Genomic DNA, 21,248 nt, shown 5'->3' on the forward strand with positions numbered 1-21,248 from the left:
TAAGTCTGAAATTCTGTGAAAGTAAGGCATCCACCCAAAGTCTCATTGCCACAGGAACTAAAGCAAAACTGGGCAGTCAGTCTTGGTTTCTTGTTAACATGACCTGTTCATACCACTTGGTGTAGACTGAAAGTTAAATGGAACACAAAAAGCTAACTCTCCTTCCATGTTTTATCACTCTCCAATAAACAAAGTGTTTAGAAACAATGTGTTAAGTACCGAAAAGCAATTCCAATCCATCACTTGTAGGTAGATACGGAGAAGCAATCCTAAGGTTTCCTCATACAGCTCTCTTTGCAAACAGTATTACTGGATGCTAGCCCTACATGTTCCTGAGAGGTGTGAAATGGTGAGGTCAGCAGGGGGCAGAGAATATTTCACACCTGCTTACCACACTTCACCATGACATTGTGTGCGATGAACAGGTGAGACCGTGTGCAACAAGGGTTTGAAAACCCCTAAAAAAAACAAAACACTACTCATTTCCCTCCGAGATAAAAGTAGCTTTATTGATTGCACAATGTACAGTTATTGTGAATATGCTATTTTCCAATAAATTATTTAATAAACTGAAACATGAACCAGAAAACCTGCTAATGTTCTGCTGCATGACAGAAACTCATGTCTGAACATTGCAATGGCTATGGAAGAAAACATGAGGGTGGAAACAAGCATAAGAAAACCATGACAGAAAACCAGACCAGTGAATGCTCTAAGCACATTAAAGAACCACCTTCTTCGTAGAAAAGGGCGGTTTTGCTAAAAACAATCAGACTCTCTAGCTATATATATATATATATATATATATATATTCTCCTTTTGTCCCCTCACTCTCATGATGTTACAATGTCCATCCAGCTATTGTAATGACATTTTTCAATAAAACTAAAACAGTAATATCACCAAAGTACTGTGTGCTTCCAGATTGTACTAGTTACTGCAAAACCATCCCTCCAGAAGCACATCAAGATGGGTTCCCTTTGTTCACATATTACCAAAAATCACTAACAGTAAACACTGAGATCAAATGCTGGATTGCCTGTTTGAAAATAATAGTGTACTTAGATAGTTTTGTTGAAAGCCCTCTACAGTTTGAATAAGTTCAATTCATAGTCATTTTACCTTGGGATGTGAAGGAATTGGTGTCCTCTATCTTTATACAGATGATGAAAGCATACGCAGTAGAGCTACCCCCTCAGACCTTCAGTATGGGGCAGAAGAGAAGTTATCTTTAGCCATACTACCACATATTCTGAGTGATAAAACGAGAGCAAACACAGAACGGAGAACACAAGGGGAACACACTTGAACTTCATCATGGGCTCATTGTCACAGAGAGAATAAGTTACGGAATGAGGTGCTTTAAAGTGGCCTTTTAACAGAGTAGAACCTGCTGCTCATGTGGCTCTACAAATGATAAAGTTGAAACAGCGTATTATTAAGCAGCAGTGATATCTTTTTCTTAAGGTGGTCAGATGGCTTCAGTTTTGGAAGTCAAGCTGATCTAATCTTGGGCTTACTCCACTGATTTCCCTAAGAAAAGCAGGTTGACACATCCAAGCATGCAGTCAGGAAAAACCAGAACTGGAGAAGTTTACCCAGCAAATATAGAGCCAACAGTCACTCTAGAAATCTGGGTGATAAGTCTAAAACTGAGACTTTTAGGCTGCTTGTGTATATAGGGGCTTTAAATTTTTCTGCTCATATCTGCTTAGTTAACAGCATTTCTACTATGTACTCCATGACTGCAAACAGAAACTGTGATGTGAAGCCCAGACTGTGTTCTTACAAGAGAGCAGATCATGATCAGACTATTAGATGACATCACTCTCAATACACAGCACCAGTTTTTTTTTATTTTGCTGTCACTCTGCAGTAACTAAGAACGCTAAAACATGATCTGAATCAATAAACTGAGCAAAAATAAGTTGGAATTCATACAGCAATCACATATAGATAATCCTAAGGTTTTGTTCTTACATAGTAACTCGAAGTGGAGTGACACTTTATTCAGTTATTCTACAGATTGCATTTCTGAGGAGTAAACCCAGAATCGTAAAGGGCTTTTACAGACGATTATCTTTATGAAAAAGGACCTACCTATCTGGTAATTACTTTACCAAATAGGTAGGTAGGTAATCAGAGACTGATTGCTCTACATTCTCTTTATACTGCTAGCACCGATTACAGCACATTTCTTCAGATGGCTACTCTGTTCCTGTCTGACCTCTAGCTACATGGCCTACCCATGGCCGCTGCGTGCATTTTTACTGTTTGCTAGATGTAAACAGTTGTGACAAAATGTACGGCGTTATCCATATGCACAGCACTTCTCTAAACATATCTTACTGAAGTTGGAGCCCTGTTATGAATCTAATGGGGGTCAAACAAACTTCTCCCCCTCAACTCCAGTGACCATTTTCTATCCTACATGAAGTTCAGTAGACGATAAGAGTTGTTTGAATTTAAGTATTAGTTTCTTCCAAGCTTAACTCCTGGAGCACTAACACTAGAGGTTCTACCAGAAGAGCAATATAATGAATGACACAGACATCAACCCTGAGCGTATTAGGCTTCCCCATTAAAAGTCTTCATGGCCAAGATCTGCACCCAGTTTCTATGCTATGCTGTACACATGTAGGAATGCAGAGCTGAATATATGACTCGGGTTCCTCTCCCTTAGATCAGACACAGTTCAGAGTACTGCAGGCTCTACCACACAATTACATCCCCTGCGAGTAAAAAGTACCTGGGACTGTGATAGTGGTGGCAATTGCTGGCCATCTAAGAATGAGCGACAGAAGAATTGGCACTCTGCTCACTCAAAGAAGCTTTTACGGAACCTATTTTCAGCTGCAAGCCTGCAGAAAGAATGAAGGGGAGAGATGACCTAAAGTTGTGAATGAAAGCTTCACGACCCTGTAAGCAAGCAAGGCTGGAAAATATTGACAAGGCAGTGAGGGGCTGTCTGAAGCTGGTACATGTCTCAGTTCAGGATAAAAGTCTCAGAAAGTACCAGGAACAGGTTAGCTGTCCTAAACTCTTCTGATGATTCTGCATCACACCATTAAAAACTCTTTCAATGTAAATACTAAAGAATAGAGTAATTCGGTCCCTCATGGAGTAACCAAGGATAGGCTGGTCTTAGGACACGCTGGTCTTTCAGTGTCAGGCCGTGCTTATCCATGTCAAGTTGTACAGATTATGGGTGCCTCTCTATCAGGCAAGAAGGGTATAAGCACAGCGTGAGTAGATCTCAGAGCTATGACAGGACACAGGCGCATAACTATGTCTCAGGTAAAGACAGAACAAAAATTCCAAGAGAGTTTTATTCTTAAGTGCATATATAGCTCAAACAAGCTTGAAACGTACGACCGACAGACATCGAAGGCTAGAACCGACTGGATACCAATTTATACATCAATGCAACAAATCAAGTGCCGTCCCGTCCAGCTCTGCTTCCTGTCACAATATCACTCTTTGTAGCATTGCCTTTTCTCTAATCCCACCATAGCTTATAGAACACTGCTCCCACTGTTGGCACGCACATAGCATTACCAAATCTTCTCTGAGCAGCCCATCTCCGTCTCAAATAAAGATGGCCCAGAATTTAGTTGCTTCAGTCTAGTCGGTGTTTTACCTACATCACATAGAAAAATGGAATATCCTGCTGTCCAGAATCAAAAGAGAAAAGTGTCGCCTTGCTGCCCCAAACACTAGCCTTGCAAATTGTTACTTCTTTTCCTTCCCATCCCTTATGACCATAAATGCTACTCAGGAGTTGCACAGCTTTTCTACGACTTCATACATTACAAGACTGAATCATATGTATTTAGTGTTAATCTTGATAAAAACCCCTTCAATTAAAAGTTGGGGAATCTTGGCAGTAATCTGTGGTACCCAGAAGGTAAGTTGCGTGTGTGTGTGTGTGATGCTGAGAGGGTTTAAATGCTATAGCGAGCACACTTCCATCAGAAAGAAACACAACTATAATCACTGGCACTCACTAGTAATGCACACCCTTTCTGGAAGAGAGCTGTAAGACGACACTGGCAGAGATTCAGCGATGGTGAGGCGTGCAATACCCTTCTGCAATACTTCCATTTTCAGAAGAACCACCCAGTCTTGCTGTGCAGTCTTAGGAGTAAATAGCCCTACCCAACTGATACCACTACTGAGACCAACATATATTTACATGAAAAGCCATTCAGGAAGGACCACACAAACACGTAGAGACCGGCACAACATATTTAAATAACAGATGTATAACAAGCACTTACTCATTGCCACAGTGTATCAGAAACTACCCCGGTCCTGTGTATTGATGCAACTGTCCTTAACTTCACTGATTTTTCTGTCCCCAAAACAGTTGCAAACAATAGGCATGGGCAAAAAACAGGAAAAAAAAAAAGGAATATATGAGTGTAAAAAGACGTGAGCAATTCTAAAAACAAGAAGACTGGAGCTATAATCATTTATCAGGGTGGAATTAACAAGAGGCTGGGATGGAGCTGGTGGAGATGAGAATTGGATTTCATCACTGACCCTACAAACTGTTCAGAGTACCCTGTGAACTTGCCAAAACCCAACTGGATTCCACACAGAAATAATACACTTTCAGGGGAAAAATATGGAGCTTCAATGTAGTGTCCTTCCTTTTAATTAAATACAATCATCTGGACAGCAACGCTGGGTGCTGGAGTTCTACTTTGATGAGCAGGTCAGTTCACTGGGGCCTGTGGGGTACGGTGCTAGAAAGTTGTAAACCCCACCCTTCTGGACTGACAAAATATTACGGCCTGAAAGGAGATCCAGACCCACAGCTTCTGCATGACTCCGTTCCTCATCAGTTCAGGACATGCCTGCATGTTGGGGGGGAACATGATATTTTGCTCCATGGATCTCTTGATTACTCTTCCTCGCTCCCCAATAAAAAGCCAAGAATAAAATTGATGGCTCGCTGGCGGTCAAGATGAGTCTGTCTCCCAATCAGGTTTGGTGGTGGCCGTAATAGAAGAGTGGCAAAGAGAGTGGCTAGGAAGGAAAAGGAAAAACATTAGTGACATGACCTTAGGAAATATCAGTACTCTCATGATGAGAAAGAAAGGGCTATGCATTACCAGAAATAACGGCTCTCTATACAATGCATGAATTATCAGTGATGCATGAAACATAGGATCCCTAATCATGTACAGTGCCCACATCACTTTTTACAGGAAAGCGTTACTGGTGGGTATAATGATATAACTACTAATGCAGACATTCTGAGCTGATGGCTATATGTCTGAAGGAATTGTTATTTTAATTGTTGCAGCAAAAGAAAGGATGTGATATTGCCCCTGGTGAGACCTCACTTGGAATACTGTGTACAGTGCTGGAGACCGCACCTTCAAAAGGATATAAACAGGATGGAGACAATCCAGAGAGTGGCTACTAAAATGACCAGTGGTCTTCATTCTAAAGCATATAGGGATAGACTTAAAGATCTAAACATGTATACCCTAGAGGAAAGGCAAGATAAGGGAGATATGAGAGAGACGTTTAAATATCTTGAAGGTTTCCATGCACAGGAGGTGAGCCTCTTTCAACGGAATGGAGACTCTGCAATAAGATACTGTGGGATGAAGGTGAAATGAGGTAGACAAGGAGTCCTCTAAGGAAATATTTCTTTACAGGGAGGGTGGTGGATATGAGGCACAGCCTCCCAGTAGTAGTGATGGAGACAAGGACAGTATATGAATTCAATAAAGTATGGGATAAATACAGGGGATCTCTGAGGGCGTGGGACTGTAAAGCTGAATAGTTGGTGTGGATGGGCAGACTAGATGGTCTGTATAATTTTTTCTTTGCCATCAGGTTTCTCTGTTTTTACCATGAATTACCATGTAAAGAAAATGGTTAATAAATCAAAAGACAGTTGAACACAATGAACCTCTAGTCTTATAACCTATTCCAAAACATATGTAACATATATGTGGATAGGGCTTTTTAATCATGTATAGTGTATGCTGTATTTGCGAGAAAAGGATATTCAATAATTCAAAGTGTATTTACAGGGAGAATGAGTAGTCAAAATATTGTACAGGTGGGGTATAAATGTTTTAAGCAAATAAAGTGGCTGGAACCCTAGGTTAAAATCAAGAACTCAAAGTTTTAATGTCAGTTGTGTGGCTCTTGAAACAGTAGTCTAGGTAAACCACTTTGTCTGCCTGTGACGTTTAGGAGTATAACTGACACAAGCTAGCTACAACCAAACTCCTGGCTAACTGGGAATCAATCTAGTTAAGCATCAGGCTTGAAGTGTGAGGGAATTTTCAAAGACTGCTCAGTAATGGGGAGGTTTGTGTAGCAGAGATAATAGGGACTGGATGAAGTCATGCATTCCTTAGATAAGGTCCTCTATTCTTGCCCATTCAGCCTTATAGCTAATTTTTTTTTTAGATTTTATAAAACATGCTGATAAAATCCTGGGTTAAAAGTATAATCAAGGAGCTGAGCAGGAAAAAAAAAAAGACAGTAAAACTTGCTGACATTGAATAGATGGTAGTGACAGAGTTGTCTAGGTCTAAATGGATGAAGGAACAGGATGAACCAAGTGGTTCTCAAATATCTGTCAGAGGCAGAAGGATGAAGGGAGTGATTATCAACTGAATAAAAAAAAGAATGAAGCATCAAGAAGTGTAGTGATCAATTTTAATTCATTTACTAAGAGTCTTTAAAATGCAGCATAATGTAAATTAAAATATGAAGTGACCTAATTAATAAGATACTGTGCTCTTTTAACAAGCTAATGGGCTAAAGGATCAACAAAAAGATCCATATGTCCATAGGTTCCCAGGTAGGGAATAAGCAGGGCAGCAGGTGTTAGTGGGATGATTCTATATATTGGAGGAATTGGTGAGTAGGGAAGCGCAGAGGGAAGTATGTGCTTACCAATCATGTTGGCACTAACATTGTTGTCACTTGAATATTTGAGCAGCTCTCGTAGGAAAGCCATCAGATATCGGAAAACATTTCGGTGACACCGTGGCAGCTGGGAAATTACCTAGAGACAGACAGGGAAAAGATGGACTTCTATCAGTTAAGTATACCCTACTCTCTGTTTATATTCTCATACTAGGAACTAATATACCACATTTTTCCCATTAATAATAACCACACTAATCACAATATAAAATTATACATTATGGGACAACTCACAGTTTTAGTTTGTAAATAGGTTGTGTTTAGACAGGTTGCATTGGTGAATTCATTACTGATTTCTTATGCGAACACTGAATTTTGCAGGAAGCAAGATAACATTTACTATTATCTAATAATTTCCTTTCCTTGAGTCCAGCCAAACCAGTCCAGATGCATGGATTCTGCTCTCCAACAGGTAAATGAAGACGACAAGTTTGCTGACATCACCCTTATTTATTATTTATTTATTTAAAGTCTTTTATATTCTGCTTATTATGGATCCCATCTCTAAGCAGATTACAATAAATAAATGATATAAATAAAACAAAAGATACAATGTAAGATAATAAAACAGTTAAACATAATAAAATTTACATTATGAAAAGGCTGTTTGAAAGAGTAGAGACTTCAGCTGTTTGTGAAAAACCTTTATATCAAACATTTGAAGAGAACCTTGTAGATGATTCCAAACGGTAGGGCTGATGGCAAAAAAGGCTCTGCAATGAATGCTCTTCAATCGTGCTTTCCTAACCAAGGGGTCACCTAAAAGAAATCTCCCTTGCGAACGTACAGTCCGTGTAGGTTCATAAAGTATAAGGAGTGATAAGAGGTAATTTGGGCCATCCTGTTTTATGATTTTAAAAGTCATTGAAAGTAATTTAAATTTAATTCGATACTTTACAGGAGCCAATGAAGCTCCTTTAAGACAGGAGTAATATGGTCCCATGGGAACCCACCTACAAGAAGATGTGCTGCAGAGTTTTGTAAGATCTAGAGGACAAAAATTTGGAAGACCTATGAATAGAGAATTACAATAAGGATTTGCTAATCCTTCTAGGGTGTAACAAACTACCCTGCCACATAACCAAAGGGCTTCTAGAGAACAGCCAAGAAAGAATATAACACAAGTTAACCCCATGCACTCTTTTCTTCATTTCTATCCTCTAGTTCTTTAGGGATCAAAGGGACATGGGAGAAACACTGCGGATCTCTAAAAAAAACAAAACTAGAGGATGGAATGAAGAAAAAAAGTGCACGGGGTAACTTGCTGGTGTGGCGGTTCAATAAGCCTACATACTGTTAATGCAACTCCATTATTGCTCTCTGCTTCAAAGGCAGGGAAAAAGGGGAATGGGATTCAGACAGCAACCGAGAGCCCCTACCTTTTACAGTCTGGGGAAACAAATAAGCACAGGGGTAATTTGCTGGTTCGGCGGTTACTACCCTTAACCAATAAGCCTGATACTTTTAATGCAGCTTCAACGACAGGGAGTAAAAGGGAATTGGATTCAGACAGTAAGCAATGAGGGGCCTGACTTTTACAGTGTGGGAAACTGATAAACATGGGGGTAACCTGCAGAGCGTGGCAGATACAAGCATAAGCTTGCTGGGCAGACTGGATGGACCATTTGGTCCTTTTCTGCCATCATGTCTATGTTTCTATGATAGAAACTTTATGGGAGGAATCAAAAATAGATCACTCACCTGAACAAAGAATTCCATGGCTCCACCAGCACTAACACTGACAAACACACTTTCCCAGCATGAGCCAGTAAAGCAGAGTTGCTTACCTGTAACAGGTTCTCCTAAGACAACAGGATGTAAGTCCTCACACATGGGTGACATCATCAGATGGAGCCCGGCACGGAAAACTTCTGTCAAAGTTTCTAGAACTTTGACTGGCACACTGAGCATGCTCAGCATGCCTTAATCCACATGTCCATGCGGGGTCCCTCTTCAGTCTCGTAACATAGAATTACAAAAAAATAAAACAACAAACGTAGACGGGGTGGCGGGTGGGTTTTGTGAGGACTAACATCCTGCTGTCCTAGGTACAGGTTGCTTACCTGTTACAGGTAAGCAACTCTGCTTTCTCCTAGGACAAGCAGAATGGTAGTCCTCACACATGGGTGAATCCTTAGTTACAGACTGTCCCCGAAGGCAAAATGACCAACAGACACCTAATCACATACCAATGGGCACAACAGTGGTGCTGTTGGTAACTGAGGGAGACAGTCTGAACCCGAAAAAAGGGCACTAGGAAGGAAGAGTTGGGTTTACAGCTGAAAGAGATTCCGGAGGACGGACTGGCCAAACCTACTGTCACATCGGCCATCTCTATCCAGATAATAGTGAGAAGTGAACATGGGGGGCAACTCCACGTTGCAGCCTTGCAGATCTCTATAGGTACAGTCCTTAAATATGCCACCGAAGTCGCTATGGCTTTGATGGAATAAGCCTTGAAAGACCCCCAAGCTGCAGTCCCACCTATGTATAACAGAACAAGATGCAGTCCGCTAACCAGTTGGACAGTGTCTGCTTATCAACAGCAACTCCCAATATATTTTTGTCAAAAGAGACAAAGGGTTGCATGGATTGCTTTTGACTTTCTGTCCACTTCAGATAGAAGGCTAAAGCCCTCTTGCAATCCAAACTGTGAAGGGCCTGCTCGCTTTGGTGTGAGGCTTGGGAAAAAAGGTCGGCAGGATCACTGACTGGTTCAGCTGGAACTCTGTTACCACCTTGGGTAGAAACTTGGGGTGCGACTAGAGAACCACCGAGTCATGAAAAACCTTTGTGTATGGAGGGTAAGTTACCAGCGCCTGAAGTTCCCTGACTCTGTGCGCTGAAGTGACCTTCACTAAAAAGATGACCTTCCAGGTCAGGAGTTTCAGCTCGAAAGGAGCCTTCATCAGCTGAGCAATCACCACACTGAGGTCCCAAGACACAGCGGCAGGCTTCAGAGGAGGTTTCAACTGAAGCAGATCTCGCATGAAGCAACCCACCAAATATTGTATGGAGATGGGCGAGTCATCTACACCCTGATGATAAGCTCCAATTGTGCTCAAGTGCACCCTAACGGAGTTGGTTTTTAAACCAGCTTCCGAGAGGTAGAAGAGGTAATCAAGCAGTTTGTGAATGGAGCAAGAAAAATTTTCTAGACCACGTTGCTCACACCACACAGAAAACCTCTTCCATATCAGCCCATAAGACTTCCTAGTGGAAGGTTTTCTGGAAGATACCAGGACCTGAGAAACATCATCAAGAGGTCAAGGGGCAGCAGAATCAGCCTCTCAATATCCAGGCCGTGAGAGACAGAGCCCGAAGGTTGGGATGCTGCAACCTGCCCTGATTCAGAGAGATGAGATCTGGGGAAGTTCCCGGATTGGTTCCCGGAGGGAGAGATCCCGCAGGAGTGGGAAATAGAACTGCCTTAGCCAACGTGGGGCCACCAGGATCATGGTCCCCCAGTCCTGGCAAAGCTTCAAGAGAATCTTCAACACTAGCAGGATTAGAGGATACTCATACAGAAGGCCTTGGCCCCAGTGGTGGGCAAAGGATTCAGAGGCTGGGACAATGTCCGCTCCATACAGAGAGCAGAACTGAGTTATCTTGCTGTTGCAGGGGTATGCAAACATCAATGTCCGGAGTGCCTCAGAGACGAAAAATTTGGTTTGCCACCAACTGGTTCAGGGACCACTCATGGGGTTAGAAAACTTGACTGAGCCAGTCCGCTATCACATTGTTTGTTTTGGCCAAGTACATGGCTCAGAGCACCATTTCTTGGGACAAAGCACAGGACCAGATCTAGACCGCCTCCTGGCACAGGAGGAACGACCTCTTGTCCCCCTGCTTACTGATATACCACATGGTTGTCAGTCTGGATCAGGACCATCCTGCCCAGAAGGCGTACCTGATTACTCAGAACTCCAGGAAGTTGATCTGGCATTGTGCTTCCTGGGCGGACAACAGGCTTTGAAAGCAGAGTCTCTCCACGTGGGTTTCCCACTGCAGATGGGAGGCATCTGTGGTGAGTACAGCCTGCACAGGAGGAGACTGAAACGATACCCACACTCCAGGTCGGAGAGGGTCCCCCACCAGGATAGAGAGCCCCAGAGAGAGAGTAACCTGGATGCAGACCCAGAGGCTCTGAGTGGCCTGATGCCATACCTCAGAGTCCATTGGGGCCTACTCATATGCAAATGGGCAAGGGGAGTAACATGGACGGTAGTGGCCATGTGCCCAAGCAGCCTTAACATCTGCCTGGTGGAGACTCGCTGGCTCCACTGCACACTCCCGCCAGGGATGCCAGAGACAGCGCCCTGCTGTGGGGTAGAAAGGCCTATGCCTGTGTCGTGTCCAGCAGGGATCCAATGAATTCCAGACACATTGACAGTTTTCAGGTGAGACTTTGGGTAGTTGATAATGATTCCCAAAGGCTCCAGCACGTGGATGGTTAATTGCAGGAAACGTTGCCTCCATCTGGGTAATGTTTTTTACTAGCCAATTATCCAGGTAGGGGAAAACTTGCACTCCCAATCTGCGCAGGTATGCCCCCCACCACAACCAGACACTTGGTGAAGACCTGTGGTGCGGAGGCCAGGTCGAATGGTAACACCCAGTATTGAAAATGGCATTCGCCCACCACAAACTGGAGATGCTTCCTGTGACCTTGGAAGATCTCAATGTGGGTATAGGTGTCTTAAGTTGAAGAAGCATAGCCAGTCCCCTTTTTACAAGAGGGGAATCAGGGTGCCCAGAGACCATCTTGAACCTTTATCTTTTTCGAAACCTCTTCAAGGCCCTCAGATCCAGGATGGGGTGGAGGCTCCCAGTTTTCTTTTGAATCAGAAAATAACAGGAATAGAAACCCCGTTCCAATTGTCCTGGGGGAACAGGCTCGACCACTCTGACAGTTACTAGGGCGGAGAGTTCCTGCAAGAGGGTCTCCTGACAAGCTTATGGCCCCCAAAAAGAGCTTGATGGAGAATCTGGCAGGACATCCAACAGATTCAGCCGGTATACCTGCCGCAATATGGACAGAACCCACTTGTCCAAGGTGATCCCTGGCCATCGAACTGCTAAGAATCGTAGCCAACCTCCGACCTAGGGGTCCCACGGCATGAGAACGGGCATCTGGCTCCTGCTCCCTCCCCATCAGTCAAATCCCCGTAGCGGGGCTCGGCTGGGGAGCTGGCTGACCTTGAGTGCTCCCTGCTGACTCTAACGGCCCCAAGAGCTCACTCTCTGTGGGCAGAAGTGAGATACGCAAACAGGTAATACTTCCGCTGATGGTAGAATGGTCATTGCGGCCTTTGTCGCGTTGACCTTCTGGCTGAAGATGGCGGGTAAGAGGTACTCACAGAAAGATGCTGGAAGATCTCATGGGGGTCCCACAACTGAGCCACCGCATCCCTCACCTTATCGCCAAAAAGATTTTTGCCAGTACACGGCAAGTTAGCGAGCCTCTACTACACCTCCTGCTGGAGGTCTGAGGCCCGGAGCCAAGCCATCCTGCGGGCGCCAATCCCAGCAGCCGTAACTCAAAGACATCGAATGTGGAGCGTACTTCATACTTCCCACATTCAAGGCTCTGATGCACGACCGCCAATAGAACATCCTGCTGCTGTTGGGGCAGATGGTCGGCCACCTCCTGAGTCTGTTTCCAGAGGTTTTAGGAGTACTGAGTCATAAAGAGCTGATAGGAGGATATTTGGGCTATCAACATGGTGCCCTGAAAGACCTTCCTACCCAGCGCATCCAGTGCCCTGTGTTCCCTCCCTGGGGGAGCAGAGGCATGAGTCCAGGAGCGTTTGGCTTTTTTCAGCGCAGACTCAACCACCACCAATTGGTGGGGGAGCTGCTCTTTTCAAAACCAGTGGAATGCTGGACCAGGTACACTCCATTTACCTTTCTATTCACAGGCTGAATTGTGAGCGGGTGCTCCCAAATCCTGAGGAGTAGTTCCTTGAAGATATCATGAATCGGAATGGCCACAACCTCCTTTGGGGCATCCACAAACTGGAGGACTTCTAGCATCTTGTGCCTAGCGTCCTCCTCTGTCATCAGCTGGAACGGAATGGCTTCTGCCATGGTCCGCAAAAACGTACAAAGGTTAAGTCCTTTGGTGAGGACCTCCGCCGTTCCTCTGGGGGAGACGGGTTCGAGGGAAAGCCCTCGGAATCCTCTGAGGAAGAATCTGAGGTGTCATCACCCTAAAGGTCATAAGGGGCATTGTTCTCACTAAACTGGGCCAGAGACGAAGGTCCGGACATTTATTTATTATTTTTATATACCGACTTTCGATCTGAGATAGCACATCCGTTTACATTCAGGTACTGTAGGTATTTCTCTATCCCCAGAGGGCTTACAATCTAAGTTTTGTACCTGAGGCAATGGAGGGTAAAGTGACTTGCCCAAGGTCATAAGGAGTGACAGCAGGACTCGAACCCTGGTCTCCTGGTTCGTAGCCCACTGCTCTAACCACTAGGCTATTCCTAGTTAGGACATGCCCCAAGGCCTAAGCAACGTGGGCACAGATTGTGCTGACAGACCTGTGGGCAAACCCGGTAGGGCAAGCAGAGAAGCGGGAAGGCGCAGTGGCACCACCGGCCTCGAAGAGCCTTCCTCATCCGAGGAGCCACAAATGAGGATGGCATCTGGCCCCCAGGGCACTGGAGTCAGCTGAGTAGGGAGGACGCCGAGAAGAACATCAAGGTGCTCCAACAGCGGTTCCAGTAGGGAAGCCACGACCACTGGGGCCGGCGGCGGCACAGGCTCGATCCATCGCCAAATGCACCCTGCGCTCCAGGCTTCTCTTCGAAGGTCACAGACACCAGAACGGGCTGCGCTGGAGGAGGGGTGGCATGATCCTCCTCGGAGTCTCAAGGGAGTTCGGTACCCGGCACTGGAATCAGTAGGGACCGCTCCGTAGCCCCGGCGTTGGAGGGCGGAACCTCCTCGCCTCGGGGATGCTTCAGGGGCATCATGTCAAGAACTGGTGCCATCCCGAGTCCTACTCTGAGCACAACTGTGACAGATATCAATGCTTTCTTGACATCCCATGGTACTCGGCCCGGTCTTTCCCCCACACCGAGGTAGAAAGTGAAGATCCAGATGTCCTCGACCTAGAAGAGACTGAAGAGGTTCAATCCCCAGCTCCCCATTCCTCTCGGGTCACCAGGGGCGGGTGAAGATTGATGCCCATCGGTTCCCCCTGATCCTTCGATGTCAAAGACACCGATGCAGACATCGAAGGCTCGGACCTCTTAAGGCCGAACAGCCTATCCATCTTATTGAGGCGGGCCCACATGAACTTGGGGGGTCATCTGGTCACAAAGGCAGCACACTCGAATGTCGTGGGACACCCCCAGGCAGAAGATGCTCACTTTGCGTGGATCTGTAATCAACATAGTCCGAGGGCACTGGGGTTACTGATGAAAACCCAATGAAGCCATGACAAAAATTAAGGCCAGCGAACAGATGATGGCCTGCGGGCCCTGAAGGACACCGCTACTGGGAACTGACCGTGAACGAGAACGTACCACATCGCAAGACTGACTAAGGCCAGGTGGAACTGAGAGGGACCTGGCGCAGGAACAAGGCAAAAAACAGCCGAAATTTGGATTAGTTTTCCAGAAAAAGAGCAGAGGCTCCAAGACCGTGAGACAACAGCTTTGCAGGAAAAGAGAGGCGGAAAAAAAGTGACTGAAAAGGGACCCCGTGTGGACTAGGGCATGCTAAGCAAGCTCAGTGTGCCAGCCAAAGTTCTAGAAACTTTGACAGAAGTTTTCCATGTCAGGCTCCAACTCATGATGTCACCCATGTGTGAGGACTACCATCCTGCTTGTCCTAGGAGAACACCACAATCACTCTACAGAAATGGCAGAATAATTGTTGGCAGTCAGGGAGGGTTCTGGATTGGTTTGGCTGGACTCAAGTAAAAGGAAAGGAAGTTATCAGGTAAGAGTAAATTTCACCTCTCTCATCATCCAGCCAGATCAGTCCAGACCCATGCAATGTACCCAAGTTACCCCTCATATGGTTAGGACTACCAACACCGCTCTCAGCACCCTCGAGCCAAAGGCTGTTTTTCTTTTCTGACCCAGCTATCAAGACGATAATGCTTTGAAAATGAATGCAAAGATGACTAAGTTGCTGCATTGCAAATGTCCAGTGGTGATACCAGATAGAGCTCCATCCAAGATGTCACATGTGCTCGAATACAGTGAACTATCAATCTCTTAGGAAGAGGCAGACCCTTGTCCACATAAGCAGTGCCTATAGTTTCCTTAATCCATCAGGCTAACAAAGCTTTGGAAACCCACCTCTCCCTTTCTAGGACCACTGAAAACGACAAACACATGATCTGACTTCCTAAAGTCATTAGTTTCCTTCAAGTACCAGAGTAAAACTCTCTTTACATGCAAACAATGTAACACACTATAATTGTCTCCGCATGCAGCCCTCTGAAAAGAAGGCAGAGAAACTACCTGATTCAGATGAAAAGCTGAAACCACCTTGGGAATAAAAGAAGGCATTGTGCAAATATATACCATTTCATCTGATAAATTCAGAAAGGGCTCTATACAAGACAGGGCTTAAATCTCTAAGAACATAAGAAATGCCATGCTGGGTCAAACCAAGGGTCCCATCAAGCCCAGCATCTTGTTTCCAACAGAGGCCAAATCAGACCACAAGAACCTGGCAAGAACCCAAACACCAAGATCATCCCATGCTACTGATGCCAGTAATAGCAGAGGCCATTCCCTCTGAAATAAACCTAGCTGCACAAACAGCCACTAAAAATCACTACCTTCAGAGTAAGAATTTTAATCAAAGCCTTCCTCATTGGTTCAAATGGCTGACCAGTAAGGTATCTCAACAGCAGATTCAGATTCCAGGCATGAGCTAGATCTCTTACTGGAGGCTGAATATGCTTCATACCTCAAAGAAACTGAGTTACATCCAAATGGGAAACCACAGACTTGCCTCCCAAATTACCTCTGTAATAAGCAATTGCCGCCATCTAAACTTCCAGAGAGTTTAGGGCTAAGCCCTTATTCAAGCCCTGCTGCAGGAATGGAGAAATTACTTACCTGATAATTTCGTTTTCCTTAGTGTAGACAGATGGACTCAGGACCAATGGGTATAGTGTACTCCTGATAGCAGTTGGAGACGGATCAGATTTCAATCTGACGTCAGCCCTAGTACATATACCCCTGCAGGAAGTGCAGCTCTTCAGTATTCTCCTCGAAAAGCATTGTGGATATTTGTATGACTGAATAATTTGAATAACTTGATTAACTTTATAACTTGGTTAACTAGATTAATTTGAACTGGTTGAATCGGCTATAGCTGGAGACCGCCAGTGCCCTCCACTGAGAAACGTCGACATCCTGTAGGTGGGTGTCCTAGATGAAGGAAAGCATGGCTTACCCGTGAATCACTCGCTCCCGGGGATGTCCCCCGAGAATTCCATGAGTAACGGGATGCTGAGTCCATCTGTCTACACTAAGGAAAACGAAATTATCAGGTAAGTAATTTCTTCATTTCCTAGCGTGTAGCAGATGGACTCAGGAACAATGGGATGTATAAAAGCTACTCCCAAACCGGGTGGGAGGCTGCCCGTGTCCCACTTAGTACTGCCCTTGCAAATGCTGTGTCCTCCCGACCCTGAACATCCAGGTGGTAAAACCTGGAGAAGGTGTGGATGGAGGACCATGTCACCGCCCTGCAGATCTCGGCGGGGGACAGCATCTTGGTTTCCGCCCAGGACACTGCCTGGGCTCTAGTAGAATGGGCCTTGACTTGTAAAGGCGGTGGCTTGCCTGCTTCTACGTAGGCCGCCTTGATGACTTCCTTGATCCAGCGGGCTATGGTTGCCCGCGAGGCTGCTTCCCCTTGTCTCTTCCCGCTGTGAAGGACGAAAAGGTGGTCCATTTTTTGTATGGGTTCCGACATTTCCAGGTATCTGGATAGGAGTCTGCCGATGTTGAGGTGGCGTAGACTACGAGCTTCTTCCGAATTCTTAAACTCATCCGGCGATGGTAGCGAGATGGTTTGGTTAAGATGGAAGTGTGACACCACTTTGGGAAGGAACGAAGGGACTGTGCGTAGCTGGATGGTTCCCGGGGTGAGTCTGAGGAACTGCTCACGGCAGGACAGTGTTTGTAGTTCCGAAATGCGGCGGGTTGAACAAACTGCCAGCAGGAATGCTGTCTTTAAAGTTAAGAGTCGGAGGGACAGACCTCGGAGAGGCCTGAAGGAGGCTCCTGCTAGAAAATCCAGGACCAGGTTGAGATTCCAAAGAGGTACCGGCCACTTTAGGGGTGGGCGGATGTGTTTGACTCCTTTCAGGAAGCGTGGGAAACGTCCGGGTGAGAAGCTATGCTGTCGCCCTCGCTCTTGGAGCTGTAGCATGACAATGCAGCCACCTGTATCTTTATGGAGTTGAGGGACAGACCCTTCTGTAGCCCGTTCTGCAGGAATTCCAGGATCGCGGGAACTTTAACTGAGCATGGTATGATGTCGTGGTGTTCGCACCACGCTTCGAATACTCTCCAAATCCTTATGTACGTTAAAGATGTGGAGAACTTGCGTGCTCGGAGTAGGGTGTTGATTACAGCCCCCGAGTATCCGCTCTTTCTCAGGCGAGCCCTCTCAATGGCCAGGCCGTAAGAGAGAATTGAGCTGGATCCTCGTGGAGGATCGGTCCTTGTTGAAGCAGATCTCTGTGTGGAGGCAGCGGCAGGGGGGTCCCTGCCAGTAGTCTTCTCGTGTCTGCGTACCACAGTCTTCTTGGCCAGTCTGGGGCCACCAGAAGTACTAGATCCCTATGTAGCTGTATCTTGTGAATGATTGCACCCACTAGGGGCCAGGGCGGGAAGGTGTATAATAGGGTCCCCTGTGGCCAGGTCTGTACCAGGGCATCGATCCCCTGGGACTGAGGTTCCCGCCTGCGGCTGAAGTACCTGGGTACTTGGGCGTTGGACCGGTTTGCCAGAAGGTCCATGTCTGGTGTCCCCCACTGGTTCACTATCATTTGGAACGCTGCGGACGACAGCTTCCATTCTCCTGGGTCTAGACTTTCTCTGCTGAGGTAGTCCATCATGATGTTGTCTTTCCCGGCGATGTGGACGGCCGAGATCTCCTGGAGGTTTACTTCCGCCCATGACATTAGGGGATCTATTTCCAGAGACACCTGTTGGTTTCTGGTTCCCCCCTGACAGTTGATATAAGCCACTGTTGTGGCATTGTCCGACATTACTCTGACCGCTTTGTCTCGGAGTCTGTGAGCGAACCGTAGGCAGGCTAGTCTGACTGCCCGTGCTTCTAGGCGCTTGATGTACCATCCCAACTCTTCTGCGTTCCTTGGGCGGTTAGCTCCTCTCAGTGTGCTCCCCATCCTCATAGGCTGGCGTCTGTGGTGAGCAGGATCCAAGTTGGTGAAGATAGCCTTGTTCCCTGGCTCAGGTGGCTGACCTGCATCCACCATCGTAGCTGGATCCAGAGTGATAGACGTACGGCGTAGTTCTGAGACAGTGGATTCCATCGCAATAGAAGTGAGTGCTGTAGGGGTCTCATGTGAGCTTGCGCCCATGGCACTACTTCCAGTGTGGAGGCCATCAGACCGAGGACTTGCAGGTAATCCCATGCTGTAGGGCGAGGTTCGCTCAGCAGGATTTGTAACCAGTTCCTCAGTTTTGATCTCCTTGTGGGAGTCAGGCTGACCTTATCTTCTTTGGTGTCGAATCGGACTCCTAGGTATTCTAGAGACTGTGAGGGCTGCAGACAACTTTTGTTTGTGTTGACCACCCATCCGAGGTTCTCCAGTAGAGTTTTGACTCTGTTGGTTGCTTGGTGACTTTCCTCTGGGGATTTCGCCCTGATCAGCCAATCGTCTAGGTAAGGGTGTACGAGGATTCCTTCCTTCCTCAGTGTTGCCGCCACCACCACTATGATCTTGGTGAACGTCCGGGGTGCTGTGGCTAACCCGAAGGGAAGTGCCCAGAACTGGTAGTGACGGTCCAGGATTTTGAAGCGTAGATGGCGCTGGTGTTCCTGATGAATTGGGATGTGTAGGTAGGCCTCCGAAAGATCCAGGGATGTGAGAAACTCTCCCAGTTGTATCGCCCTTATTACGGAGCATAGGGTTTCCATGCGGAAGCAGGGGATCCTCAAGTGGTGGTTGACCGACTTGAGGTCCAGGATGGGCCTGAACATCCCCTCTTTCTTGGGGATGATAAAATAAATGGAATAATGCCCAGTATTTATTTGTTGTGGAGGCACTGGGGTTATGGCCTCGAGGGCCAGTAGTCTGGTCAGTGTAGCTTCCACTGCCACCCTCTTGGAGAGGTCGTGGCAGGGGGATTCCACGAACTTGTCTGGAGGGGTTTGTAGGAAGTCCAGATAGTACCCCTCTCGAATGATGGTTAGGACCCACCTGTCTGAAGTTATCTCGACCCATCTGTGGTAGAATAGGGCTAGTCTGCCCCCTATGGCTTCTTCCCTTGGACAAGTCTTCTGAATCTCATTGTGGGGTGTGGCTGGGGCCTGGGCCCGAGCTGGTTGCCCTCTTGTTGTGCTTGTTCCGAAAGGGCTGGTTCCTGCCTGTAGTGCGGGGCGCTTGATAGTTGTTTCTGTATGGATTGAAGCGCTGTGAACCTCTGCTCCTGGAGGACCGGGGGAAGGGTCGCTGGTTTCTCTTATTCCTGTCCTCCGGTAGGCGCGCAATGGGGACTCGCCCCATTTGTTGGCCAGTTTCTCTAGTTTGCTGCCAAACAGGAGGGATCCTTTGAAGGGCATCCTTGTGAGACGCGTTTTGGAAGATGCGTCGGCCCGACCAGCTTCGGAGCCAGAGTTGTTTCCTGGCCGCCACAGCTGATGACACTCCTCTGGCCTCTGTGCGCACCAGATCGGAAGCAGCATCTGCAAGGAATGATACTGCTGATTCCATGGCCTCCTCAGGGGTGTTGCTCCTGGTCTGAGATAGGCAGGCACTTGTCACTACAGTGCAGCAGGCCGCTATTTGTAGGGACATAGCAGCGATGTCAAAGGACTGTTTAAGGATGGATTCCAGACACCGGTCATGAGCATCTTTGAGTGCTGCTCCTCCCTCCACTGGGATAGTAGTGCGCTTCGAGACCGCGCAGACCATGGCATCCACTTTTGGGCATGTCAGAAGGTCTTTGGCCGCCGGGTCCAGGGGGTACATGGCTGCCATAGCTCGTCCCCCTTTGAATGTGGACTCTGGAGCACTCCATTCCAGGTCAGTTAGCTGCTGGACGGCTTGTAACAGAGGGAAATGGCGAGAAGTCTGGCGGAGGCCCTCTAGCAGGGGATTCTTCTTAGGCTCCCTCGAAGCACTTGCGCCCGGGATAGCAAGCTCCTTCAGGCTGTGGCTGACCAGATCTGGGAGCTCGTCCTTGGTGAAGAAGTGCCTCATGGTTCAGTGAGGCTCTATCCCCGGGGGGAGTTCCCCCTCTTCTAGGGGCTCTGCTTCCTCTTCAGAGTTGTCCATGTCCCCATAGGTGGGGCTTCTGGGTGGTGGAAACATTTGTCTGGGCCTAGAGGGGCCTGGGACATAAAGGACTTCTGGTGGAGGCTGTGGCTGTTTAGCTGGAGGCTCCGTCTGCATGTGAACGAAGGTGTGTAGCCCTTTGAAGAATTCCACCCATGAGATAGATGCTGGGTCCAAGCTAAGGGGCGTTGAGTCCCTGGCGGTCCCCCGTTTGAGGGGGGGTCCCGCTGGAATTTGCTAGGTCCGGGGTACTCACTGAGGACCTAGTACTCGGGCCTGGGTGGGACTGGCCCTGGGCTGGATCTCCCAGGGCCTCCTCGCACTGAGCGCTCAGGGCGTTGGCCTCTTCGCTTTGTGCGGCTCTGATGTGGCATGCTGGACAGAGGCCTTGAGCCTTGATCTCCGTTTCCGGTGGTGCCATGGCTATAGGCGCGTAAATCCTTATGCGCTCCGGCACATCTAAGATGTGCGTGTGGGTTGTGTGCGTAGGTGTGCGCCCAAGTCGCAGGTATGCGCCCAGCCCAGTAGGTGCACGGTGCGCGTATATCTTATGTGCATGGCCCTTGTGCGTGTAACTTTATGCGCACATGTATTTTGTGCGCCTAGCTAGCCTTGTGCGCCCGGGTTGAGATGGCGGATGGAGCAGCGAATAGGGCCAAGATGGCGACGGCGACCACGTGGGCAATATGGCGACCACCTCGGAGGGTCTCCATGTGGGAAGACCCTTGGAACTAACTGGGGCCTGGCCCTGCTAGGGCGGATC

The 21,248-nt window shown here is 47.1% G+C and overlaps 1 protein-coding gene across 6 annotated transcripts in view; it reads right to left on the reverse strand.

Annotated features, from left to right (window-relative positions):
- Positions 1-482: 482 nt before the first annotated feature.
- Positions 483-21,248, reverse strand: part of OCRL (OCRL inositol polyphosphate-5-phosphatase) — a 193,176-nt gene continuing 172,410 nt past the window's right edge. For all 6 annotated transcript variants that reach the window (XM_029607427.1, XM_029607425.1, XM_029607424.1 and 3 more), the window contains 2 exons: positions 6,934-7,045; positions 483-5,034 (listed from right to left, as the gene is read on the reverse strand). In XM_029607427.1, coding sequence (XP_029463287.1) covers positions 4,910-5,034; positions 6,934-7,045 — 237 coding nt within the window. In that variant the 3' untranslated portion in view covers positions 483-4,909. The remainder of the gene's footprint in view (positions 5,035-6,933; positions 7,046-21,248) is intronic.

The sequence above is a fragment of the Rhinatrema bivittatum genome, chromosome 6, assembly GCF_901001135.1.
Source record: "Rhinatrema bivittatum chromosome 6, aRhiBiv1.1, whole genome shotgun sequence".
Lineage (NCBI taxonomy): Eukaryota > Metazoa > Chordata > Amphibia > Gymnophiona > Rhinatrematidae > Rhinatrema > Rhinatrema bivittatum.